At 47.0% G+C, this 27506-nt stretch overlaps 1 protein-coding gene across 3 annotated transcripts in view; it reads right to left on the minus strand.

The window, feature by feature from the left end:
• Nucleotides 1-27506, minus strand: part of LOC125466395 (vasoactive intestinal polypeptide receptor-like) — a 175968-nt gene that overhangs the window by 60280 nt on the left and 88182 nt on the right. For all 3 annotated transcript variants that reach the window (XM_048560836.2, XM_048560835.2, XM_048560834.2), the window contains exons 4-5: nt 17526-17629; nt 2895-2992 (exon numbers count right to left, since the gene is read on the minus strand). In XM_048560836.2, coding sequence (XP_048416793.1) covers nt 2895-2992; nt 17526-17629 — 202 coding nt within the window. The remainder of the gene's footprint in view (nt 1-2894; nt 2993-17525; nt 17630-27506) is intronic.

Here is a 27506-nt window from a genome sequence, read left to right on the forward strand (position 1 = left end):
GATGTTGCCATAGTTTCAGAGATAATGGGAACTGCAGATGCTGGAGAATCCAAGACAACAAAATGTGAGGCTGGATGAACACAGCAGGCCAAGCAGCATCTCAGGAGCACAAAAGCTGACGTTTCGGGCCTAGATCCTTCATCAGAAAGGCCATAGTGTTGCCATAGTTTGTTGAGTTTTTTCCAGCATTCTTTGTATGTGCTGAATTATTTGGTCAGTAATGTTTGTGGGAGTTTGCTGAGCACAAGTTGGTGATCATATTACCCCACATCACATCGGCAATGATTCTGGAGGACGTGTGGGTTACAAAATGGCAAAGGTTCTTTTTAATTCTCCTGCATTCTAATAAACATCCTTCCAGTAGGAGCTAATACTACCATGCTTCCAATCCTCATGTATAATGCATTTCTCACCTTTGTTGTCTTGTTCACTCACATTCACTTGCAAATTAGTTTCTGCAAATATCAATGTACGGCTGAGATTCGAATTTGAAATGGGCAGCCACTGCAACTAAAATATGAACGTTCACGCCGCTATGTCATGATTATGTGCTAGTGACTAATAAGTCTCATGTCAAGGCAATTATATTCACAGGGGAGTTGCAGGTGGAAGATGCAGTTCAGTTCAGCCTTAACCCAACTAACTGAAATACATAAAACAACATTTCTTCATCACATAATTAAATCATTATTTTCACTCTTTTATCCAGTGGCAATTGAAGTATGAATGAACTTGATGAGGTCTCTCTGAGTTTTTGGTTCCTCCATGTTTAACCTTCACACAGTGGGAGAATGATAACCTTTGATTTAGACCTGGATTTTTACCAAATCAAACTGGCTTTTAAAATAGTGGGCAGGACCCAATTCAAGGATTTTGTGTTTGATTGACAACTCTATTAGATCATCATAATTTTTTTTTAAACAAAAGAATGTCAATTTCAAAGACATCCTGGGTCTGCCATTATTGGTTACTCACAAAAAGTGGAGTCCCAGGTAGATAGGATAATGAAGAAGGCATTTGGTACACTTGCCTTTATTGGTCAGTGCATTGGGTATAGGAGTTGGGAGGTCATGTTGCAGCTGTACAGGACATTGGTTAGACTACTTTCGGAATACTGCATTCAGTTCTAGTCTCCCTGTTATAGCAAAGATGTTGTTAAACTTGGAAGAGTTCAGAAAATATTTACAAAAGTGTTGCTGGGATTGGAGGGTTTGAGCTCTAGGGAGTGGCTGAATAGTTTGGGACTATTTTCTTTGGAGTGTTGGAGGCTGATGGGTGGCTTTATAGAGGATGATAAAATCATGAGTGGCATGGATACAGTGAACAGCCAAGGTCTTTTCCCCAGGGTAACAGAGTCCAAAACTAGAGGGCAAAGGTTGAAGATGAAAATGGAAAGAGCTAAAATGCAACAAAGGGGCAATTTTTTTCACACAGAGGGTGGTGCATGCCTGGAATGAGCTGCCAGAGGAAGTGATGGAGGCTTGTACAATTACAATATTTAAAAGGCATCTGGGTGGTATATGAATAGGAAGGGTTCAGAAGGATGTGGGCCAAATGCTGGCAAATGGAACTGAATTGAGGATAATAAAATGTGAGGCTGGATGAACACAGCAGGCCAAGCAGCATCTCAGGAGCACAAAAGCTGATGTTTCGGGCCTGGACCCTCCATCAGAGGGTCCAGGCCCGAAACGTCAGCTTTTGTGCTCCTGAGATGCTGCTTGGCCTGCTGTGTTCATCCAGCCTCACATTTTATTATCTTGGAATTCTCCAGCATCTGCAGTTCCCATTATCTCTGAATTTAGGATATCTGGTCGGTATGGATGAGTTGGACTGAAGGGAGTATCTCATGCTGTACAATTCCATGATTCTATGAATGGTTATCCATAGGTTTCATGGGGATTATAAAAAGGATTTAGGCAGTATGGTTTAGGGTTAGGCTTAGGGTTATGGGGAAATATGAGGAGAGATGGAGGGACACAGAGATATGAGGAGGCATGGAGATGGCGTGGAGGTTATGAAGACATTTGATGGAGGGGCTAACTGGTTACACAGGATGACCGATGGGAATTTGAAGGCTTGGCAGTTATTTGTAAAGCTGGGCTAACGATTTCATTCAGTGCCCACCTCCTTGGCACAGAGCATTATTGGGCACAAACCATTTCACAGGAGGTGGACCTGATAAGCTGGTTTCCAGATTTAGTCTTTCCACATCTCCCTCAAAAATCTGGCCTGGGATTCTCAATATTTTGGCGCGAGCAGAGTTCTGGCAGACTGGAACCGCCTTAAATGTACAAGATTTTATGGGTAGGAAGGAGGGTAATTTTTGCATCACGGGTTGAGAAAGCTTGACTTGCTCTGCCAGTGTATTGTGACCATGTCAACTTCTGGGAATGAGCTTGGTTACTGATTTTCAGGAAATGGAACATGAGGACACAAGAGGAAGATAAACACCAACGTTGACCAGTGGAGTCAAACAGACTAGCTCCACGTTACACTTTCCAAATAGATTACCTTCTTGACCCATTCTGTCCAAGCCAATATTTCTTTATGTTTCTTCATTTATTCTTATCAATCTACTTTTCAGATAGTTGACAGTTTCCAAACTGAAGCTGACTGGGGATTAGCCTGTCTCTCTTTCTATAATAGACTGTGACTGAACGAGCAGACCTTCCTAGAGGCAAGGTGGAATATTAAAGGCTAGAGGGCAGTGAGGAGAGCGTGATTAGACTAAGTAGGATATTAATGCGTATAGGATATGGGATGAAGAGTGGGGTTCAATAAGGTGGAATGTGAAAGGTATGAGTGGGAGGGTGCATGTGATTGCGCAGTCTGTTTCTGTCCTCTAACATTCTCTGATTGTATATGATGTGCTGTGATTTTAGTGCAATGATTACCTGAAGAAACACAGAATGATCAGTGCCACACTGAGGAACAGGAGAGACAGACTGTGGCCAACTGTGTAGCTTATCTTCACAGCCTGCAGAAATAGTCCCTGCAGAAAACAGATTATATGAGAGATCAGGAAATCGTATTGATAGCAAACAAACTTGACAGTATAACACAGTAAGAAGGAGAGTCTGGCCTATTCTGGTACCATGGTGACGTAGAAAACATACTATAAAAGTTTTTCAAAATCTCCAGTCCCCCTACTGCATCCCAAAACCAGCCCAGCTCGTCCCCGCCTCCCTAACCTGTTCTTCCTCTCACCTATCCCCTCCTCCCACCTCAAGCCCCACCCCCATTTCCTGCCTACTGACCTCATACATCCCCCTGACCTGTCTGTCCTCCCCGGACTGACCTATCCCCTCCCCACCTCCCCACCTACACTCACCTCTACTGGCTCCATCTCCGCCCCTTTGACTTGTCTGTCTCCTCTCCACCTATCTTCTCCTCTATCAATCTTCGATCCACCTCCCCGTCTCTCCCTTTTTATTTCAGAACCCCCTCCCCCTCCCCATTTTCTGATGAAGGGGTCTAGGCTGAAAACATCAGATTTTTTGTTCCTAAGATGCTGCTTGGCCTGCTGTGTTCATCCAGCTCCACACTTTGTCATCTATAAAAGTTTTTGATTGTTTGATATTTTTAACAAGAATATATGTGAGCCCCTCTCCAAATTTCTGTGACAAGAAGACAGTTCCATACACCCCTTTCCAATGGCCCCACACAAGTATGGGTATACTGTATCATTCAGTACTAAATCCTCTGATCCAAGAGATTATGCAAGCCTTCAGCATTTTAAGATTGTTTAAGAATGGATACAAAGGAGGCTGCATAGTATTAAAAAGGATCATTTTACCAAGTTGCTCATGTGAGTTGTCTGTCCTGTGCCAGAAATCTCCCTGTAAAATTGCCAGCAAATTACTTTTCACTAGGGGTTGGCAGCTGAATAATGTGATTCTCGCATACCCAGAGAGTTACAACATTCCGTAGCAGTCACAGAGAGGTGCTGCCAGAGTTGTGTGCAACAGTTGTTGCAGTGTGCGTCTGCACCATTCTGAGGAACCAGCAACTGTTCAATGCATATCATTGTTGGCATTGTTCTACAGCCAAACTAACTGCAATGTGGGAGGTCATGGAAGAAATGTAGAACATTATACATGATCTTATATATAATTTTTAAAAAATATATATATATCATAAAATTAAAGAAATAAGCAGTAAAAAAAACCATAAATCATATACTACCAGGTTATAGTCCAAAAGGTTTATTTGAAATCACAAGCCTTTGGAGTCCCTCCCAGCCCCCACCTTTGTCAGAAGCAGTAAGAGATGCAGACAGAGATAATAAAATGTGAGACTGGATGAACGCAGCAGGCCCAGCAGAATCTCAGGAGCACAAAAGCTGATGTTTCGGGCCTAGACCCTTCATCAGAGAGGTGCAGACAGACACAGTTTATAGGCAGAGAGATCAAAGGATCATACAACTGGTGTGAGTACAGTGAACAAACATAAAATGGCTGATGGAGAACTGTGCTAAAAAGGAGACACAAGTTTTGATTGACTAAGACGCAAATTCCAGGATCTGTTTCAAGTCACTGCCCTGAGATAATTTAAGGTTTTATCAATGTTTGCCTAACTTTCCAAACCTCATTCAGGTAAAGATACAAAAAGGTGGCATCTCAGGTCAGACGCTGAAGGGGAAATGTGAGGCCTCGATCGGAATCTGTCTCCGAGTTGTAACCTGGAATCAGGCTGGTTTTATTCCAAAATCAGGAATTTATGAAATGCCACACAAATGACTGCAACAACGAAATGTGTGTTTTTTTTTAACAAAATAGAATGTATCTGCAAATAAACAAACATCATGGATGAAATGATTCCCCAAAAACATATATGCGTGCGCGCGTGTGTGCTTGTGCATGCGTGTGTGCTTGTGTGTGTGTGTGTATGTTGTTGTTTATCTCATACACTGTAGACTATGACAGGAATGCTCCAAGGCATGGCATATTGGCAAGGCCATGATGACGATATGAAAATGGATGAATGGACACTGCGGAACAATTGCCCAACAGGAATGTTCCCTGCAAGTTGGGAAATATTTCAGTGGTCAAGGGCATTCAGCCTCCGATCTTCAGGTAAGCGTCCTACAACGCAGAATTGAAGAGCAGAGGCAGCTAACCAAGATCTATACCCATGAAGACGGCCTCAACCATGATCTTGAGCTCATGCCACACTATAGGCGATATCACCACACGGTTCTGTATCTGAGATTTCCTTTCTGACCTGTCTTGACAGCATGACCTCTCTCTTTCTCTCCCACACACGCACACACAGACACACGCACACACAGACACACACACACTCACTCACACACACACACACTCACAGACACACACACTCACAGACACACAGACACACACTCACAGACACACACACTCACTCACACACACACACACACACTCACAGACACACACACTCACAGACACACACACTCACTCACACACACACACACTCACAGACACACACACTCACAGACACACACACTCACTCACACACACACACACTCACAGACACATTAATCGAAACTTGCATCTCCTTTCTAACAGAGTTCTCTATCAGAGATAATGGGAACTGCAGATGCTGGAGAATTCCAAGATAATAAAGTGTGAGGCTGGATGAACACAGCAGGCCAAGCAGCATCTCAGGAGCACAAAAGCTGACGTTTCGGGCCTAGACCCTTCATCAGAGAGGGGGATGGGGAGAGGGAACTGGAATAAATAGGGAGAGAGGGGGAGGCGGACCGAAGATGGAGAGTAAAGAAGATAGGTGGAGAGAGTATAGGTGGGGAGGTAGGGAGGGGATAGGTCAGTCCAGGGAAGACGGACAGGTCAAGGAGGTGGGATGAGGTTAGTAGGTAGATGGGGGTGCGGCTTGGGGTGGGAGGAAGGGATGGGTGAGAGGAAGAACCGGTTAGGGAGGCAGAGACAGGTTGGACTGGTTTTGGGATGCAGTGGGTGGGGGGGAAGAGCTGGGCTGGTTGTGTGGTGCAGTGGGGGGAGGGGACGAACTGGGCTGGTTTAGGGATGCAGTTGGGGAAGGGGAGATTTTGAAACTGGTGAAGTCCACATTGATACCATTAGGCTGCAGGGTTCCCAGGCGGAATATGAGTTGCTGTTCCTGCAACCTTCGGGTGGCATCATTGTGGCAGTGCAGGAGGCCCATGATGGACATGTCATCTAGAGAATGGGAGGGGTAGCGGAAATGGTTTGCGACTGGGACGTGCAGTTGTTTGTTGCGAACTGAGCGGAGGTGTTCTGCAAAGCGGTCCCCAAGCCTCCGCTTGGTTTCCCCAATGTAGAGGAAGCCACACCGGGTACAGTGGATGCAGTATACCACATTGGCAGATGTGCAGGTGAACCTCTGCTAAATGTGGAATGTCATCTTGGGGCCTGGTATAGGGGTGAGGGAGGAGGTGTGGGGGCAAGTGTAGCATTTCCTGCGGTTGCAGCGGAAGGTGCCGGGTGTGGTGGGGTTGGAGGGCAGTGTGGAGCGAACAAGGGAGTCACGGAGAGGGTGGTCTCTCCGGAAAGCAGACAGGGGTGGGGATGGAAAAATGTCTTGGGTGGTGGGGTCGGATTGTAAATGGCGAAAGTGTCGGAGGATGATGCGTTGTATCCGGAGGTTGGTAGGGTGGTGTGTGAGAACGAGGGGGATCCTCTTAGGGCGGTTGTGGCGGGGGCGGGGTGTGAGGGATGTGTTGCGGGAAATACGGGAGACGCAGTCAAGGGCGTTCTCGATCACTGTGGGGGGAAAGTTGCGGTCCTTAAAGAACTTGGACATCTGGGATGTGCGGGAGTGGAATGTCTTATCGTGGGAGCAGATGCGGCGGAGGCGGAGGAATTGGGAATAGGGGATGGAATTTTTGCAGGAGGGTGGGTGGGAGGAGGTGTATTCTAGGTAGCTGTGGGAGTCGGTGGGCTTGAAATGGACATCAGTTACAAGCTGGTTGCCTGAGATGGAGACTGAGAGGTCCAGGAAGGTGAGGGATGTGCTGGAGATGGCCCAGGTGAACTGAAGGTTGGGGTGGAAGGTGTTGGTGAAGTGGATGAACTGTTCGAGCTCCTCTGGGGAACAAGAGGCGGCGCCGATACAGTCATCAATGTACCGGAGGAAGAGGTGGGGTTTGGGACCTGTGTAGGTGCGGAAGAGGGACTGTTCCACGTAACCTACAAAGAGGCAGGCATAGCTGGGGCCCATGCGGGTGCCCATGGCCACCCCCTTAGTCTGTAGGAAGTGGGAGGAGTCAAAAGAGAAGTTGTTGAGCGTGAGGACGAGTTCAGCTAGGCGGATGAGAGTGTCGGTGGAGGGGGACTGGTCGGGCCTGCGGGACAGGAAGAAGCGGAGGGCCTTGAGGCCATCTGCATGCGGAATGCAGGTGTATAGGGACTGGACGTCCATGGTGAATATGAGGTGTTGGGGGCCAGGGAATTGGAAGTCCTGGAGGAGGTGGAGGGCGTGGGTGGTGTCACGGACGTAGGTGGGGAGTTCCTGGACCAAAGGGGAGAAAATGGAGTCCAGATAGGTGGAGATGAGTTCGGTGGGGCAGGAGCAGGCTGAGACGATGGGTCGACCAGGGCAGGCAGGTTTGTGGATTTTGGGAAGGAGATAGAAACGGGCCGTGCGGGGTTGGGGAACAATGAGGTTGGAGGCTGTGGGTGGGAGGTCCCCTGAGGTGATGAGGTCGTGAATGGTGTTGGAGATGATGGTTTGGTGCTCGGGTGTGGGGTCATGATCCAGGGGGCGGTAGGAGGTGGTGTTAGAGAGTTGGCGTCTGGCCTCGGCGATGTAGAGGTCAGTGCGCCATACTACCACTGCGCCACCCTTGTCTGCGGGTTTGATGGTGAGGTTGGGGTTGGAGCGGAGGGAGCGGAGGGCTGCCCGTTCTGCGGGGGAGAGGTTGGAGTGGGTGAGAGGGGTGGAGAGGTTGAGGCGGTTAATGTCTCGACGGCAGTTGGAGATGAAGAGGTCGAGGGAGGGTAGGAGGCCTGGGGGTGGTGTCCAGGAGGAGGACTTGTGTTGGAAGCGGGTGAAGGGGTCAGTGGAAGGAGGGTTAGGTTCCCGGTTGAAGAAGTAGGCATGGAGGCGAAGACGGCGGAAAAACTGCTCTATGTCCAACCGTGACTGGTATTCGTTGATGTGTGGTTGTAGGGGGACAAAGGTGAGCCCCTTACTAAGGACTGACCGTTCGTCCTCAGTCAGTGGGAAGTCTTGGGGGATGGTGAAGATGCGGCAGGGCTCAGTGTGGCTGTCTTCTCTGGGGTTGCTGGCTGTGGAGGTTGTGGGCAGAGCGATGAGGTCGTCGGCCGTGTGCGGGGTTCCGTCGGCCGTGGGCGGGGTTCTGTCGGCGGTTGGAGGATCGGGGTGGGCGGCAGCAGCTGCGGTGAGGGTGGTGTGTGAGGTGTTGTACCTGGACGTGGAGGTGGTGACTGCAGCAGCGGTTCCGCAAGTTCTGTGGCCGGCGGACGCGGATGTGACGTCATCGGTGGGGTCTCCGGCCGTGTCCTCATGGTCAATGGCGGCGGGTGCATGGTGGGGAGGGGCAGGGACAGAGTCGGGATTTGGGAGGCGCAGGAATCCTCTTGTGGGTGGCAGGGGCCCGTGAGTTGGTTGTACTTAGGATTTTTGGTGTCCAGTAAAGCTGAGTGAAACTGGGTATTCAGTCTGTGGATCCTGCGGAGGATAAAAAACAGCAGAGGTCCTTTGCAGGTCTGGGAGAGGGAGGCTCTGAGCTGGGGCAGGCTGGATTGCAGTGTGTGGAGGTGCCGGCGCATGGCTGCAAGTGTCTGTTTCAGGACTCGCAGGGAGAAACGCTTCTCAAGGGTCTGAATATTCTGGGTGTAGAGGTGGTCACGGTTGGGGCCAAATTGCGAAGGCTGAAATGTGGACTGTAGTCCCTTGGGGATGATCTGGTTCTGTAGGCAGGTGCTGAGGAAGGTGATGTGGCTGTGGTACCTGGTTTGCTTCAGGACATGGTCGAGCAGTTTCAAGGCCGAAGAGATTACAAGAGAGTTGCAATGTGAGAGAGATTCCCTGAGGTTGGTCCGGAGGGAGGAGGGTAACTTCTTCAGGTTAGGCATCCCTGGAAGGGGCTTCGCAGTGAGGTTAAAATAGTATCAGAGATAATGGGAACAGCAGATGATGCTGGAGTCCACCCCAATACTCCAACCGCCGACGAAACCCCGCCCACGGCCGACGCCGACAGAACCCCGCCCACGGCCGACGGAACCCCGCCCACGGCCAACGACCTCATCGCTCCGCCCACAACCTCCACAGCCAGCAACCCCAGAGAAGACAGCCACACTGAGCCCTGCCGCATCTTCACCATCCCCCCAGACCTCCCACTGACTGAGGACGAACGGTCAGTCCTTAGTAAGGGGCTCACCTTTGTCCCCCGACAACCACACATCAACGAATACCAGTCACGGTTGGACATAGAGCAGTTTTTCCGCCGTCTTCGCCTCCATGCCTACTTCTTCAACCGGGAACCTAACCCTCCTTCCACTGACCTCGTCACCCGCTTCCAACACAAGTCCTCCTCCTGGACACCACCCCCAGGCCTCCTACCCTCCCTCGACCTCTTCATCTCCAACTGCCGTCGAGACATTAACCGCCTCAACCTCTCCACCCCTCTCACCCACTCCAACCTCTCCCCCGCAGAACGGGCAGCCCTCCGCTCCCTCCGCTCCAACCCCAACCTCACCATCAAACCCGCAGACAAGGGTGGCGCAGTGGTAGTATGGCGCACTGACCTCTACATCGCCGAGGCCAGACGCCAACTCTCCGACACCACCTCCTACCGCCCCCTCGATCATGACCCCACACCCGAGCACCAAACCATCATCTCCAACACCATTCACGACCTCATCACCTCAGGGGACCTCCCACCCACAGCCTCCAACCTCATTGTTCCCCAACCCCGCACGGCCCGTTTCTATCTCCTTCCCAAAATCCACAAACCTGCCTGCCCTGGTCGACCCATCGTCTCAGCCTGCTCCTGCCCCACCGAACTCATCTCCACCTATCTGGACTCCATTTTCTCCTCTTTGGTCCAGGAACTCCCCACCTACGTCCGTGACACCACCCACGCCCTCCACCTCCTCCAGGACTTCCAATTCCCTGGCCCAAAACACCTCATATTCACCATGGACGTCCAGTCCCTATACACCTGCATTCTGCATGCAGATGGCCTCAAGGCCCTCCGCTTCTTCCTGTCCTGCAGGCCCGACCAGTCCCCTTCCACCGACACTCTCATCCGCCTAGCTGAACTCGTCCTCACGCTCAACAACTTCTCTTTTGACTCCTCCCACTTCCTACAGACTAAGGGGGTGGCCATGGGCACCCGCATGGGCCCCAGCTATGCCTGCCTCTTTGTAGGTTACGTGGAACAGTCCCTCTTCCGCACCTACACAGGCCCCAAACCCCACCTCTTCCTCCGGTACATTGATGACTGTATCGGCGCCGCCTCTTGCTCCCCAGAGGAGCTCGAACAGTTCATCCACTTCACCAACACCTTCCACCCCAACCTCAAGTTCACCTGGGCCATCTCCAGCACATCCCTCACCTTCCTGGACCTCTCAGTCTCCATCTCAGGCAACCAGCTTGTAACTGATGTCCATTTCAAGCCCACCGACTCCCACAGCTACCTAGAATACACCTCCTCCCACCCACCCTCCTGCAAAAATTCCATCCCCTATTCCCAATTCCTCCGCCTCCGCCGCATCTGCTCCCAAGATAAGACATTCCACTCCCGCACATCCCAGATGTCCAAGTTCTTTAAGGACCGCAACTTTCCCCCCACAGTGATCGAGAACGCCCTTGACCGCGTCTCCCGTATTTCCCGCAACACATCCCTCACACCCCGCCCCCGCCACAACCGCCCTAAGAGGATCCCCCTCGTTCTCACACACCACCCTACCAACCTCCGGATACAACGCATCATCCTCCGACACTTTCGCCATTTACAATCCGACCCCACCACCCAAGACATTTTTCCATCCCCACCCCTGTCTGCTTTCCGGAGAGACCACTCTCTCCGTGACTCCCTTGTTCGCTCCACACTGCCCTCCAACCCCACCACACCCGGCACCTTCCGCTGCAACCGCAGGAAATGCTACACTTGCCCCCACACCTCCTCCCTCACCCCTATCCCAGGCCCCAAGATGACATTCCATATTAAGCAGAGGTTCACCTGCACATCTGCCAATGTGGTATACTGCATCCACTGTACCTGGTGCAGCTTCCTCTACATTGGGGAAACCAAGCGGAGGCTTGGAGACCGCTTTGCAGAACACCTCCGCTCAGTTCGCAACAAACAACTGCACCTCCCAGTCGCAAACCATTTCCACTCCCCCTCCCATTCTCTAGATGACATGTCCATCATGGGCCTCCTGCACTGCCACAATGATGCCACCCGAAGGTTGCAGGAACAGCAACTCATATTCCGCCTGGGAACCCTGCAGCCTAATGGTATCAATGTTGACTTCACCAGTTTCAAAATCTCCCCTTCCCCAACTGCATCCCTAAACCAGCCCAGTTCGTCCCCTCCCCCCACTGCACCACACAACCAGCCCAGCTCTTCCCCCCCACCCACTGCATCCCAAAACCAGTCCAACCTGTCTCTGCCTCCCTAACCAGTTCTTCCTCTCACCCATCCCTTCCTCCCACCCCAAGCCGCACCCCCATCTACCTACTAACCTCATCCCACCTCCTTGACCTGTCCGTCTTCCCTGGACTGACCTATCCCCTCCCTACCTCCCCACCTATACTCTCTCCACCTATCTTCTTTACTCTCCATCTTCGGTCCGCCTCCCCCTCTCTCCCTATTTATTCCAGTTCCCTCTCCCCATCCCCCTCTCTGATGAAGGGTCTAGGCCCGAAACGTCAGCTTTTGTGCTCCTGAGATGCTGTTTGGCCTGCTGTGTTCATCCAGCCTCACATTTTATTATCTTAGAGTTCTCTATCAGCTATTTTATGTTTGTTCGCTTCACTCACACCAGTTGTATGATCCTTTGATCTCTCTGCCTATAAACTTTGAGTCTGCATGCCCTCTCTTTTGCACCTGACAATGCAGTAGTGCTCTGAAAGCTTGTGAATTCAAATAAACCCATTGGACAATATCCTGGTGTTGTGTGATTTCTGACTTTGCCCATCCCAGTGCAACACTGGCACCTCCACAACAAGAATAATAACCAGGGCATATTTTAACTATCCCAAAATTAATTGGCCTGAAAAGGTAGGAATATGAGAATTAGGGAATTGAGTTCCTACATGCCTACAGGATCTAGTCTAAGAAGCCCCATTACAGGAAGGATGTGGAAGCGTTGGAAAAGGTGCAGTGGAGATTTACCAGGATGTTGCCTGGTCTGGAGCAAAGGCCCTATGAAGAAAGGCTGAGAGACTTGGGTCTGTTCTCATTGGAGAGAAAAAGGCTAAGGGGGATTTAATAGAGACATACAAGATGATCAGAGGATTAGATAGGGTGGACAGTGAGAGTCTTTTGCCGAGGATGATGACTTCAGCTTGTACAAGGGGGCATAGCTACAAATTGAGGGGTGATAGATTTAAGACAGATGTCAGAAGCAGGTTCTTTACTCAGAGAGTGGTAAGGGCATGGAAAGCCCTGCCTGCCAATGTAGTTAACTCAGCCACATTAGAGGCATTTAAACAGGCCTTGGATAAGCATATGGATGATGATGGGGTAGCGTAGGGGGATGGGCTTAGATTAGTTCACAGGTCGGTGCAACATTGAGGGCCGAAGGCCTGTTCTGCACTGTATTGTTCTATGTTCTATGTTCTAAGCTCAATAAAGGAAGATTTACTACTAGATGCTGGGTTTTTAGATGCTTTGGAAACTAATCACTTGAATTCTCTCCCCATATCTTTCTGTCTCTACCTCATGTTCTTTATTTAAGACACTTTGTAAAACCTATCCCGTTTACTAGACTTTTGGTTTCTGCCTTAACATCTTGTGCCTTAATTTTTCTGCCTTAACATTTCATCACTTAATTTTGTATCATACTTTGGTTTATAGTGCCATGGGATATGTTACATTTTTAAAGGTGTTTTATATGTAATTGGGTCAAGTAATGAACAAGTATAAATAACTAGAAGCGGAAGTAGGGAGGTATTTTGGCAATATGAGGGGAGGCAATGGCCCAGGGGTATTATTGCTGGAGTGTTAATCCAGAGACATAAATAACATTCTGGGGATCTGGGTTCAAATCCTGCTACGGCAGATGGTGGAATTTGATATCAATAAAATATCTGAAATTAAGACTAATGATGACCCTGAACTGATTGTTGGGAAAAACCCATCTGGTTCACTAATGTCCTTCAGGGAACGGATCTGTTATCCTTACCTGGTTTGGCCTGCATGTGACTCCAGACCCACAGCAATGTGGTTGACTCTGAGCTGCCCTCTGGGTAATTAGGAATGGGCAATAAATGCTGCCCTAGCCAGTGATGCCCTCATCCCATGAATGAATAAAGAAAACAAAATGGTGACCATAATATGGCACACTTCACTGAATGACTGAAAATTGTTTAAGTACATCAATGAATACAAACTTATGAACGTGAATGTAGGAAAAAGAACAGGCCACTCAGCCCTTTGAGCCGGCTCCACCATTCAATAAGATCACAGCTTTGATTTTAACATCAACTCTATATTCCTGTGTATCCCTGATAATCTTTCATTTCCTTAGTGATAAAGAATTTATCAATCTCTGTCTCAAATATATTTAAAGATTCTGCATGCATCGTCTTTTGAGGATGGGAATTGCAAGATTCTCAACCCTTTGATAACATTTTTCCCCTTATCTCTGTTTTAAATGGGTGACCCCTTAGTTTTGAACTATGATCCCTAGTTCTAGAAACACTCTTTCTACATTCATGTGGTCAAACCCCTTCATGAACTCATATGTCACTTCTGACTCTAGTCTAAACTCTACAGGGTACAGGCCAAACCTGTCCAGGCTTTCCTGATAAGTCAATCTGAATCAGAGTAATAGGTTAGAGGAAGGTCAATTCTGTGAGAATTGAACTGTAGAAAATAAAATGGTTAACAATATTGGCGATCAACAGGAAAAATTCCAAATGGTGTTGCACAGAATCCAAGAAAAATACATTCTACGAAAAAACAAGAAGACGTTAATACTCATGAATTAATTAATATCAAAGGGAAAGGTTGCGGGTAGAGAAAGTAACACGACTTTAAATGGTCACAAAGAAGCTAAATCAAACACTCAGGTTGCGTTCTGGAGGTATAGGGTTGAGAAGTTTAGAAATCTTTATCAAACTTTGGACTGCTTTTAATTCTGTATGCAGTCCTGCTGGTTAAAGTAGAACCGACACAGAGGCAGTGGAGAGGCTGCAGAAGAGATTTAAAATGATAAGTTCAGAAATACAGCAGAAAGGATGGACAGACTGGGTCACTTCCTCCTTGGAAAGAGACAGCTCATCCCATAGAGGTCTTTAAGGTGACGACAATTTTCGATATTGTAGACACATGGCAATCGCTTCCAGAATGAGCAGAACTGCAGGCCATAAATATAAAATGGTCTTTAAGAAGACCAATGGGAAATTCAGAAGACGGTTCTACGCCACAAAATTTGTGTGATGGACGGACATGTGGTCACAGCGAATAGTTGAGCAAAATAGTACAAATGTATTTAACTGAAAGCTAAGTGTCCATGTACACAGATCCTTGAAATCGGTGTTCATGTACACAGATCCTTGAAAGTTGCCACCCAGGTTGACAAGGCTGTTAAGAAGGCATACAGTGTTTTAGCTTTTATTAATAGAGGGATCGAGCTCCGGAAGCAAGAGGTTATGGTGAAGCTGTACAAAACTCTGGTGCGGCCGCACTTGGAGTATTGTGTACAGTTCTGGTCACCGCATTATAAGAAGGATGTGGAAGCTTTGGAAAGGGTGCAGGGGAGATTTACTAGGATGTTGCCTGGTATGGAGGAAAGGTCTTACGAGGAAAGGCTGAGGGACTTGAGGCTGTTTTCATTAGAGAGAAGAAGGTTGAGAGGTGACTTAATTGAAACATATAAAATAATCAGAGGGTTAGATGGGGTGGACAGGGAGGGCCTTTTTCCTAGGATGGTGACGGCGAGCATGAGGGGGCATAGCTTTAAATTGAGGGGTGAAAGATATAGGACAGATGTCAGAGGTAGTTTCTTTACTCAGAGAGTAGTAAGGGAGTGGAACGCTTTGCCTGCAACGGTTGTAGATTTGCCAACTTTAGGTACATTTAATTCGTCATTGGACAAGCATATGGACGTACATGGAATAGTGTAGGTTAGATGGGCTTGAGATCGGTATGACAGGTCGGCACAACATCGAGGGACGAAGGGCCTGTACTGCGCTGTAATGTTCTATGTTCTACGTATGAGAGAAAAGGCAATAGGAGGTCAGCTGATAAGCTTTAGGTGATGATAGATCAGAGGATGGTTGAATGGAGCATGAATGTTACCGTGGGCTGGTTTGTCTGAATGATCTGTTTCTGTGTTGTATAATTTATGTAAATCTATAAGAGATAAAGTTAACCTATACTATTGCACTGAGGAACAGCAAATAGGAAGCGCAGTCTTATATGAGATTGACAAATACTGGTAGAAAAATTCAAAATTTAGGAGTCACTGAATAATAACAAAAGTCAGAGCTATCTATTTCTTTTTCTATTAATTGTAAGTTTATAGTCCCAACATTAGAGTTCCTGATTAATATGGCAATCTCTCTTCAATAATGAATTCACTTCAGCCACAGGAATGAGGTTAGGATTCGATCAGTGGGGAAGAGTGTTAGGAACCACAAATTCAAAGTCACCAGATCTTTGCTGCCTTTACCATAAATCATCTCTTAAACTACTCAACACCTGTATTCCAAAATGTTATTTGCTGAAATAGTTGTTCCTAGTTTTGGATCACTCACTCACTTATTTCTTCAGGTTGCTTTTTGAATGTAATGCTCCCTTCACTCTCAGTCCTCAGTGTCCTTTAGTTCTTCCGTTCTGGATAAGTTGACAGTGGTGGCCAAGGTTGACATGATCTAGCCCCTTCAGAACCTTTCATCAAAGGGTTGGAGAGAGGAGGATGTAGGCCACTTGCTGCAAATCTATTCTGAGGACAAGGGTTTAGAAATATGTCTTGCTGATAACCTAGTGGTGCCCGGATGCTTGCTTAATGATGGTAGTATCTACAGCAGTGTGCCCACCATTATCCTGATCAGTTAGGCTTATCATTCAAACAAACATCTGCCCCATTCAGCGTGATACAGATGTCATAACGCGTTCTGAAATAGCTACATAACAACTTTTCCCTTTACAGAATTCATTCATTGGATGTGGGGATCACAGGTTAGGCCTGCACATATTGCCCATCCCTAATTTGAGAATTGATTACCTTGCTGTGGTTCTGGAAACACATGAAGTCCAAACCAGACAAGGATGGTCGTTTCCTTCCCTAAAGGACTAAGTGAACCAGAGAGTTTTTTCCGGGCAATTGGTAATGGTTTGCAGTTTGTCATAGAAGATTTTTTTCTAGATTTAATTCAAATTCCAACATCTGTCATGTTGGGATCTGAACCCAGGTCCTCAGATCATTACCTGGGTCTCTGGATTAATAGTCTAGTGATCGCTAGGTCATCACCTCCCCTTAAAGCAGGGAGGCGATTTTGTGGAATATTATTTTTAGTCAACCCGGTAAAAATGATGACACTAATAATCATAACTAAGTAATGTATAAATCCAATTTCTAGAAATAGATAAAGTCCTAGAATTTTACAGTACAGAAAGTGGCCATTCAACCCACTGTGTCTATACTGACTCGCGAAAGAGCTACCCAGCTAGTTCCATTCTCCATCCCTATCTCTGTAGCCCTCTAACTTCTCACTTTCAAATCTATATCCTGCTCTCTTTTGAAAACTGCTAAGGGATTGCCTCCACCTGGTAGGACATTCCAAATCCTGACAGCTCTCTGAGTATAACAAGGTGTATAAGGGTCTAGGCCCGAAATGTCAGCCTTCCTGCTTCTCTGATGCTGCTTGGCCTGCTGTGTTCATCCAGCTCTACACCTTGTTATCTTGGACTCGCCAACATCTGCAGTTCCTACGAGCTCTCTGAGTATATTGGAATATTATAATCATAGAATTCCTACAGTGTGGAAGCAGGTCATTCCACCTGTCAGGTCCACACCAACCCTCCAAACTTCATCCCACCCACACCCACCTGGCTATCCTATAACCCTGTACTTCCCATCCCTAATCCACCTAGCCTGCACATACCTGGACATAATTGGCCAATTAGCATGGCCAATCCACCTAACCCGCACATCTCTGGACTGTGGGAGGAAACCAGAGAACCTGGAGGAAACCCCGCTGACACGGGGAGAGTGTACAAACTCCACACAGATAGTAACCCAAGGCTGTTTTCTCCTCGTACCATTCCTAGCTCTCTTATTGACAATCTTGAAATTGTGACCCTTTTTTTATTGGCATAAAGACGGTTGAAAAGAACTACTGACCTCAACATCGTCCTCTATGTTGCTCATGTTGATTCCGCATGCCTCTGTGTAAGACTGCAGCATCTCAGTCCAACCTTCATCGGTGCAATCCCTGCTCACATTCCCTACAGCAACATCAATAGTACTATGGTTAATTATGATTGACTGGGCTAGGAAATCCTTATAAATTTACAGCAACTTAGATGAGCCAGGCAGCTAACTTGAGTTACCAGGGATTGCAGATCCCTAAATATTACAGGCATTTTGCTATTTTCATATGTACAGTTGATGTGACAAATAAACTTTCACCCAACCCAGTTTGATTTCAATGGGTTGAAAGGCAACAGAATTAACTATTATCAGACAGCTACTGCGATCTTCAGCTGAACCACAAAATTACCATAATCATTAAATCAACTCAAATGAGAAGCCTAAAGTAGTTGGACATAGGAAGATATACCACATCAATCAACTTGATTATTCAGTCACTGTGGCCAACAAGTAAATTCACAATGGAAAGTGGGCAAGAAACATTTGTGAGCCTTCTGACTGTCAACCTGAAACACTAACTCTGTTTCTCTTTCGAAACGCTGCCTGGCCTGCTGGAACATCTAAAACAGTTTCTTATTTTATTGCAGATTCCCATCAGGAGTATGCTTTGGTGCTAATGATGTTTGCCAGCTGAAACAAGGGGCAATCAATCCAGAACACTGACTAAGTGATAAATGGAAGAGTTTCTTGATTTCAATGGGATTCCAGTAAAAGTAACTGTCAAGAGAAATTCTGCCAAGAGAAAATCTGAAATAAAAACAGAAAATGTTAGAAACACTGAGCAGGTCTGGCAACATCTAGAGACTGAGATGAAGTTAATATTTCTGGATAATGAACCATCAGAGTGATGGGACATGGGGAGAAAGAAGGATTATGGCATTGACATAGGGGATTGGCCATGATTATACTGAATGGCTTGAAGGGCTGAATGGTGATTCGGAGTTCTGCTCTTCACAGAGGTTGCTGTAAATTTCCAGTTTCATCTCAGTTATATAGATGACAGAAAGTTGTGATTTGCTATGTTACCTTCCTTACTAAATTCAGAGTGGAGGATCAAGCATACATTGCAGGGTGAAAGAGTAAAAGGGAGGACCAGGTAACTTGCTGATAAAGGCCAAATCCAAGCTGAATATTGAAATAAAGCTGAACATTGAGAAATGTGAAGTAAGTGAGAAATTAACATTTGCAGAACGAATGAGGTAAAGCAGGACAATTCCAACTCAGAAGTTGACAATATTAAGAAACAGAATCTTACTGAAACATTTAATTAATCACTGAGTTACATTTCTAAATGTAATTATAAACATAAGTCAACTATAAGATATCGGAGCAGAAGTAGGCCATTCTACCCATCACCATCAGTCCATCATTCAGTGAGATCACAGCTGATCTGGGAGTCTGATCTAATAATTTGTGCTTTTAAAATCACAGAAACTGTTCAGTGGGGAGTAAACACATATTTAAGTATCGGATTAAATTAATTTTGACCTTTAGTTGTGGCTTAGTCGCCAGCTGTAAAGTTCCAACACTGTCCTGTGGGGGTGCTATGCTGTTAGAGGTGCTGTACTTTTGAATAAAATATCAAATCCTAGAGACTTTCACAGGTGGATGGCAAAAATTCCAGGTTCACTCTTTCCAAAAATGCAGGAGATGCCTTTTGGCCCAATGGCCAACATTTATTCCCCAGCCAACATTCTAAAAACATCAAATTAACAGGTATTTCATTCCATGCTATGTTTGAGATCTTACTTTGTCAAAATTAGCCACTGCTTCCCACAATTACAGCGGTTACGACAGTTGAAAAATATCTCAATGGCTGTTCAGTGCTTTGTAATGTCCCGAAGTTGTAAACAGGTGCTACACAAATGCAAGTCCTTCTCTCTGCACTGAAATCTAATTTTCAACAAATCACAGAGATAAATCATTGAAAATCTGGCAAGCATGATGACACTACATGCAGTTCAGTTCAATTATTAGTCTTCATTTTATTAAATGTATAGAAACTGAGGGGAGAGCTCGTAAAAAATAATCAAGTGGAGGAGTAGACTTTCCGTGGAATAAAATTCCATGCTTTCACCTTTGATAAACGTGTTTACCCAGATCTGTTGTTGGATTATAAAAAGTGTGTTTTGAAATATACACTGGAGAAACTCTGCAGATTGGGTCTCATCCGTAGATAGCAAGGTCACAACCTTGCAATAGAATGGAGGATAGATAGAAATGCCTACAGCCATGGCAATAAACAACAACAACCCTCACTCAGTATACACACTAAACCAAGCCAGGGTCATGAGCTGAAATACAATGGCCGCCACAAAGCCCTAACTGAGTTACAACTGCAGTACAGCTGTACGCCTGCTCTCACAGCTCTCCTTCACCGGCCATGACAATTTTCAAACCGCAAAACGGGCTCACAGAAGAAGAATGTTTTCTGAAACCCTGCTTTAAATATGGGAGACAATTTTCTTTTTAGCTGAAAAAACAGACAGGTGCTCTCGGAGGCAATGTGCGAGCTGGTTTAAACATCTCCGAGATGTTGTAAAGAACAGGCCAGGCAGCATCAGAGGATCAGCAAAGTTGACGTTTGCTGACCCGAAACATCAGCTTTCCTGCTCCTCTGATGCTGCCTGACCTGCTGTGTTCCTCCAGCTCCATACTGTATTGTCTCTGACTCCAGCATCGGCAGGTCTTGCTATCTCTGAAAGAACTGGACAAGCTGAGAACCGATCTCTTCTTAATTGGTCATTTGAAGGGGCACTCTATAAGCCATCAGGAGTGCCCTGAGCTGCAGGAGAGAAGGATCACAGAATTGTTTCTTAATGCAAGTGAATAATCAGACCTAATAACCTGAAGAGTGAAATATATTACTGTACAGGACTCAATCTACTCTGTAAAAATAAAGAATGTCATGTCATGGAACTGTGTAGCTACACTGTGTCACAATTTTGAGAATTGTGACGGGTGTGCTTATGGTTGCTTACATTGTTTCTTTCTTGTATCAACTATTTATTTACCTTTATATTCAATGTATCATTTGTATATTTATGTACAAGTTGCATTTGCTCTGATTCATATTTTAATAGAAGTCGAAACAAGTGGTATTTTCCATGTAAATTTGTTCACTTGGAAATCATTCAGTAAATTTGGTTACTTTGGTGAATTGTAAGAGTCATCTTGACATTTAAGTGTTCCTTAAAAAATGTATTTTTCTGTTGTTAGTTTTTCTCGTAAGATTAAGGAGTCATGTTCAGTGGATTTCTCCTCTATCTCTCTAAAGGCACTTAATAGCACACAAGACAATGCTGATATCACTCAAAGAAGTCTTGTAAACTCTTTTAGTATGTAAGTTCAGTAATGGGCCATCGGTCATAATCTTGAATCCTTTGCTTAAAATTCAGAAACTGGTATTATGAACCATTGGGGAATATTTATTACTTTGTATTTGATGAAATTGTAAACCTGCTTGGAACTTATTTTCTGAAGTGGAACTTCACACAACAAGGAATATGTGTGTGTGTGTGTGTGTGTGTGTGTGTGTGTGTGGCATTATGAGTTTGCAGAATGGGTTTATTTCACCTGGTTCATGATCTCTGGGATTTTCTGCAGGAGAGTAGGTGTAGAGGGAGCATTCTCTAATTGCTCAGATGTGACAAGTGGTTTCCAAACCTTTCAGCACATTCATTAATTAATTTGGACAAAGGAATACAAAGTTGTAGAATGTAAATTTGCTGGGCCTCTGAGTAAGGAGGGGAAGTGATATGCGAGAAAGTAATTACAAAAGGTTATTGACAGACTTAGTGAGTGGGCAAAAATACAGAAAATAGAATTCAAATTGGCTCCACGTAGGGTCACTTTGTGTTCCCAGGTAGACTGAAATATTTTCTAAGTGGTGAAAAAAGTAGAAGCTGTAGAATTGTAAAGAGATTTGGGAATTCAGTTACATAAATCAGTTAATACAAACAAAAACTAATGATATAGAATCATGCAACACTGAAGGTGTCAATTCAGCCCATTAGTCCTCTACTAGCTCTTTGAAAGAGATAATTAGTCTCATTATTTCTTCTCCATTGTGTTACAGAGCTTTCCTTTCAAGTATTTATACAATTTCCCATTGGAGGATGTTTGTGAAACCGCTTCCACCATCTTTTCAGGCAGCGCATTCCAGATCATGACAACTCTCCAAAATAAAATAAAATCCTCAATTCATCTCTGATTCTTTTCACAATCACCTTAAATCTGACCCTTCTAGTTACTGACTCTTTCTACCAGAGGCAACAGTTTCTCAGATAATAAAATGTGAAGCTGGATGAACACAGCAGGCCAAGCAGCATCTCAGGAGCACAAAAGCTGACGTTTCGGGCCTAGACCCTTCATCAGAGATGGGGATGGGGAGAGGGTTCTGGAATAAATAGGGACAGAGGGGGAGGCAGACCGAAGATGGAGAGAAAAGAAGATAGGTGGAGAGGAGAGTACAGGCGGGGAGGTAGGGAGGGGATAGGTCAGTCCAGGGAAGACGGAAAGGTCAAGGAGGTGGGATGAGGTTAGTAGGTAGGAAATGGAGGTGCGGCTTGGGGTGGGAGGAAGGGATGGGTGAGAGGAAGAACCGGTTAGGGAGGCAGAGACAGGCTGGACTGGCTTTGGGATGCAGTGGGGGGAGGGGAAGAGCTGGGCTGGTTGTGTGGTGCAGTGGGGGAAGGGGATGAACTGGGCTGGTTTTGGGATGCGGTGGGGGAAGGGGAGATTTTGAAGCTGGTGAAGTCCACATTGATACCATTGGGCTGCAGGGTTCCCAAGCGGAATATGAGTTGCTGTCCCTGCAATCTTCAGGTGGCATCATTGTGGCACTGCAGGAGGCCCATGATGGACATGTCATCTAACGAATGGGAGGGGGAGTGGAAATGGTTTGCGACTGGGAGGTGCAGTTGTTTATTGCGAACCGAGCGGAGGTGTTCTGCAAAGCGGTCCCCAAGCATCCGCTTGGTTTCCCCAATGTAGAGGATGCCACACCGGGTACAATGGATACAGTATACCACATTGGCAGATGTGCAGATGAACATCTGCCTAATATGGAAAGTCATCTTGGGGCCTGGGGTAGGGGTGAGGGAGGAGGTGTGGGGGCAAGTGTAGCACTTCCTGCGGTTGCAGGGGAAGGTGCCAGGTGTGGTGGGGTTGGAGGGGTATGTGGGGCGAACAAGGGAGTCACGGAGAGAGTGGTCTCTCCGGAAGGCAGACAAGGGTGGTGATGGAAAAAATGTCTTGGATGGTGGGGTTGGATTGTAGATGGCGGAAGTGTCGGAGGATGATGCGTTGTATCCGGAGGTTGGTGGGGTGGTGTGTGAGAATGAGGGGGATCCTCTTTGGGCGGTTGTGGCGGGGGCAGAGTGTGAGGGATGTGTTGCGGGAAATGCGGGAGACGCGGTCAAGGGCGTTCTCGACCACTGTGGGGGGAAAGTTGTGGTCCTTGAAGAACTTGGACATCTGGGAAGTGCGGGAGTGGAATGCCTCATTGTGGGAGCAGAGGAATTGGGAATAGGGGATGGAATTTTGCAGGAGGGTGGGTGGGAGGAGTTGTATTCTAGGTAGCTGTGGGAGTCGGTGGGCTTGAAATAGACATCAGTTACAAGCTGGTTGCCTGAGATGGAGACTGAGAGGTCCAGGAAGGTGAGGGATGTGCTGGAGATGGCCCAGGTGAACTGAAAGTTGGGGTGGAAGTTGTTGGTGAAGTGGATGAACTGTTCGAGCTCCTCTGGTGAGCAAGAGGCGGTGCCGATACAGTCATCAACGTAACGGAGGAAGAGGTGGGGTTTGGGGCCTGTGTAGGTGCGGAAGAGGGACTGTTCCACGTAACCTACAAAGAGGCAGGCATAGCTGGGGCCCATGCGGGTGCCCATGGCCACCCCCTTTGTCTGTAGGAAGTGGGAGGATTCGAAAGAGAAGTTGTTGAGGGTGAGGACGAGTTCGGCTAGGCGGATGAGGGTGTCGGTGGAGGGGGGCTGGTCGGGCCTGCGGGACAGGAAGAAGTGGAGGGCCTTGAGGCCATCTGCACGCGGAATACTGGTGTATAGGGACTGGATGTCTATGGTGAAAATGAGGTGTTGGGGGCCAGGGAATTGGAAGTCCTGGAGGAGGTGGAGGGCGTGGGTGGTGTCACGGACGTAGGTGGGGAGTTCCTGGACCAAAGGGGAGAAAATGGAGTCCAGATAGGTGGAGATGAGTTTGGTGGGGCAGGAACAGGCTGAGACAATGGGTCGACCAGGGCAGGCAGGTTTGTGGATTTTGGGAAGGAGATAGAAATGGGCGGTGAGGGATTGGGGAACAATGAGGATGGAGGCTGTGGGTGGGAGGTCCCCTGAGGTGATGAGGTCATGATTGGTGTTGGAGATGATGGTTAGGTGCTCGGGGGTGGGGTCATGATCAAGGGGGTGGTAGGTGGAGGTGTCGGAGAGTTGGCATTTGGCCTCGGCGATGTAAAGGTCAGTGCGCCATACTACCACTGCGCCTCCCTTGTCTGCGGGTTTGATGGTGAGTTTGGGGTTGGAGTGGAGGGAGCGCAGGGCTGCCCGTTCTGCGGGGGAGAGGCTGGAGTGGGTGAGGGGGGTGGACAGGTTGAGGCGGTTGATGTCTCGACGGCAGTTGGAGATGAAGAGGTCGAGGGAAGGTAGGACCCTGCGGGGTGGTGTCCAGGAAGAGGACTTGTGTTGGAGGAGGGCGAAGGGGTCAGTGGAGGGAGGGTTAGGTTCCTCCTTTGATTTTCCATTAAACCCTTCAAAATTTTGATAATTTAAATTACATCTCCCATTATCCTTTTCTGATTTAAGGAAAACAAGCCAAACTTCTTCAAAACCTTCATGCAACTGAATCCCCCAACGATTCAAGTAAGTCTCCATCTGTAAGGCCATTGTATCCTCTCCAAAGTTTAGGGCCAAACTTTGGACTCAATTCTCAAAGTGAAGCTGAATGAATAATGCATAAATGTTTTAACACATTTTCCTTGCTTTTGTACTGGCAAGCTAAAAGTTCCAGGCTTCTCCACTTTAAGAACTGTGAATTGTAAATCCTCAAGGCTCTTCACTCATAGGGTGGCATGGTTACCACTGCTGCATCAGGGTGCCAGGGACTCAGGCAGCAGTGGTCAGCAGCTGAGTGGACCTGGCAGAACCCAAACTGGGTGACTGTGAGGAGTTTGCACATTCTCCCCATGTCTACATAGGCTTCCTGCGCTGCTCTTGTTTCCTTTCACTGTCCAACGATGTGTGGGTTAGGTGGATATGCCATGCCAAATTGCCCGTAGTGTCCAGGAATGTGCAGGCTAAGTGGGTTAGCCATGGGAAATGCAGGATTATGGGGATAACTAAGGTTTTGGATGAGATGTTGTTCTGAGGGTTGGCACAGACTTGATGGGCCACATGGCTCTTTCTGTACTGTAGGGATTCAATAGTTCTATGATTTAAAACTGACCCAGACAGTTTGCATTGTCTGTCTCCTCATTCCTTCTTCGAAAATGCATCGCCTACCACACGATTTCCTTTTTCATCTGGCTAAGTCCTCCAGTTTCTGTTACTATCCTCCTCATTGCTTATGATATTTCTGAATCATTTGCAAGTTTTGAAATAATGTCCTGTATGTCCTCAATGATGGAAGATCCCAGCACATCAGTGCAAAAGATGAGGCTTTTGCAGCAATCTTTAGCCAGAAGTGCTGATTGGATGATCCAACTCGGCCTCCTCCAGTGGTCCCCAGCATCACAGATATGAGTCTTCAGCCAATTCGATTCACTCCATGTGATATCAAGAAACAGTTGGAAACGCGGGATACTGCAAAGACTGTGGGCCCTGACAACATTCTGGCAATAGTGCTGAAACCTGTGCTGTAGAACCTGCTGCTTCCACGACAGCGACAATACTGGCATCTACATGACAATATGGAAAACTGCCCAGGTATGACCTGTACTTAACAAGCAGGACAAGTCCGACTCAACCAGTTATTGCCCAATCAATCTACTCTGATGGAAGGTGTCAGTAACAGCGCTGTCAAGCAGCACCCACCCAGCAATAACCTGCTCAGTGATGCCCAGTTTGGGTTCTGTCAGGGCCACTCAGCTCCTGACTCCATTACAGCCTTGGTTCAAACATGGACAAAAGAGATGAATTCCAGAGGGGAGGTGAGAGTGACAGCCCTTAACATCAAGGCTGCATTCAACCAAGTGTGGCATCAAGGATCCCTGGCAAAAGTGGAATCACTGGGCATCAGAGGGCCAAAAGTCCTACCGGGCACATAGGAAGGTGGTTGTGGTTGTTGGAGGTCAGTCATCTTATCTCTGTAGGAGTTCCTCAGGGTAATGTCCTCAGCCTAATCATCTTCAGCTTCTTCATCAATGACCTTCCCTCCATCATAAGGTCAGAAGTGGGGATGTTCATTGATGATTGCACAATGTTCAGCATCATTCGCAAGACCTCAGATACTGAAGCAGTCCATGTTCAAATGCAACAAGATCTGTACAATATCCAGGTTGGGCTGACAAGTGGTAAGTAACACTCACTCCACAGAAATGCCAGGCTATGACCATCAATACTAAGAAACAATTAAACCACAATGTTCAGCATCATTCCCAAGTTCTCAGATCAATATCTCCAATCAACCTACAGCACGGCTTTGCACTTTACTGATGCACTTTGGAGTGCACAAGCAGCTTTCATTGTAAACCCGCAATGTATTTCATTGTAATACTGCATTGGCATTTTGTGAACACGACCAGGTACTCAGCTTGTGACTAGACAGGCCACATCTCAGGGATCCTTGCTTGTTCTTTTAGTGCTTTCTCACTTTGTTCCTGCTGGGCCGTTGTGCTATGCCAGTCTCACAGCTACACCATGTACTAGCTTGTACGTGACAAATACAAACAAGTGTCCATAAACATCTAAAGGGGTCCAGTCAAGGAGAGACTGCCTTTAGTCAGGTCTCTGCACAGTAGGTATTGGGCAGCATCATCTATCATTGCAGGGGCTTGAGCATTGTCAGTTAGGGGATGGTTAGATGCCTTCAAGGCAGAGATCGACAAATTCTTGATCTCACAAGGAATTGAGGGCTAGGGGGAGAGTGCAAGGAAGTGGAGTTGAAATGCCCATCAGCCATGATTTAAATTGCGGAGTGGACTTGATGGGCTGAATGGCCTCACTTCCACTCCTATGTCTTATGGTCTTATCTTCAACCCTCATTCGCAAACTGTTGGTACATCTAATAAAGGAAATGGAGATTAAAAGAATGGAAAACATTTTTGCCGACCCTATGTAGGGCAATGCAGTGGTTATCACTGCAGCATCACAACAGACAATAGACAATTCATGCAGGAGTAGGCCATTTGGCCCTTCGAGCCAGCACCACCATTCATTATGATCATTACTGATCATCCACAATCAGTATCCTGTTCCTGCCTTATCCCCATAACCCTTGATTCCACTATCTTTAAGATCACAGTGCCAGGGACCCGGGTTCAATGCCGCCCCTGGGCGACTGTCTGTTTGGAGTTTGCATGTTCTCCTCGTGCCTGTGTGGGTTTCCTCCGGGTGCTCCGGTTTCCTCCCACAGTCCAAAGGTGTGCAGCTTAGGTGAATTGGCTGCTCAATTGCCCAAAATGTCTCAGGATGTTCAGGTTACGTGGGTTAGCTATGGAGAATACTGTATTATGGGATAGAGTAGGGGGGTGGATCGGGGTGAGATGCTCTTCAGAGGAGTGGTGTGGACTTGATAGGCCAAATGGTCTGTTTCCACACTGTATGGATTGTATGATCTGTATTGCAGTATGTTGTCCCTGAACCTCATCCTACTGATTAGATTCTACACTTGCATTGGCCCCAATGTGGTTCCTTTATTGGTGAACTTTTTATGTCTCCTTACCAATTATACTGACAGAGTATTGTTCCGTCCTTGGGATGATCCCTATCACATAAAAGG

This window comes from Stegostoma tigrinum, chromosome 31 (assembly GCF_030684315.1).
Source record: "Stegostoma tigrinum isolate sSteTig4 chromosome 31, sSteTig4.hap1, whole genome shotgun sequence".
Classification (NCBI taxonomy): domain Eukaryota; kingdom Metazoa; phylum Chordata; class Chondrichthyes; order Orectolobiformes; family Stegostomatidae; genus Stegostoma; species Stegostoma tigrinum.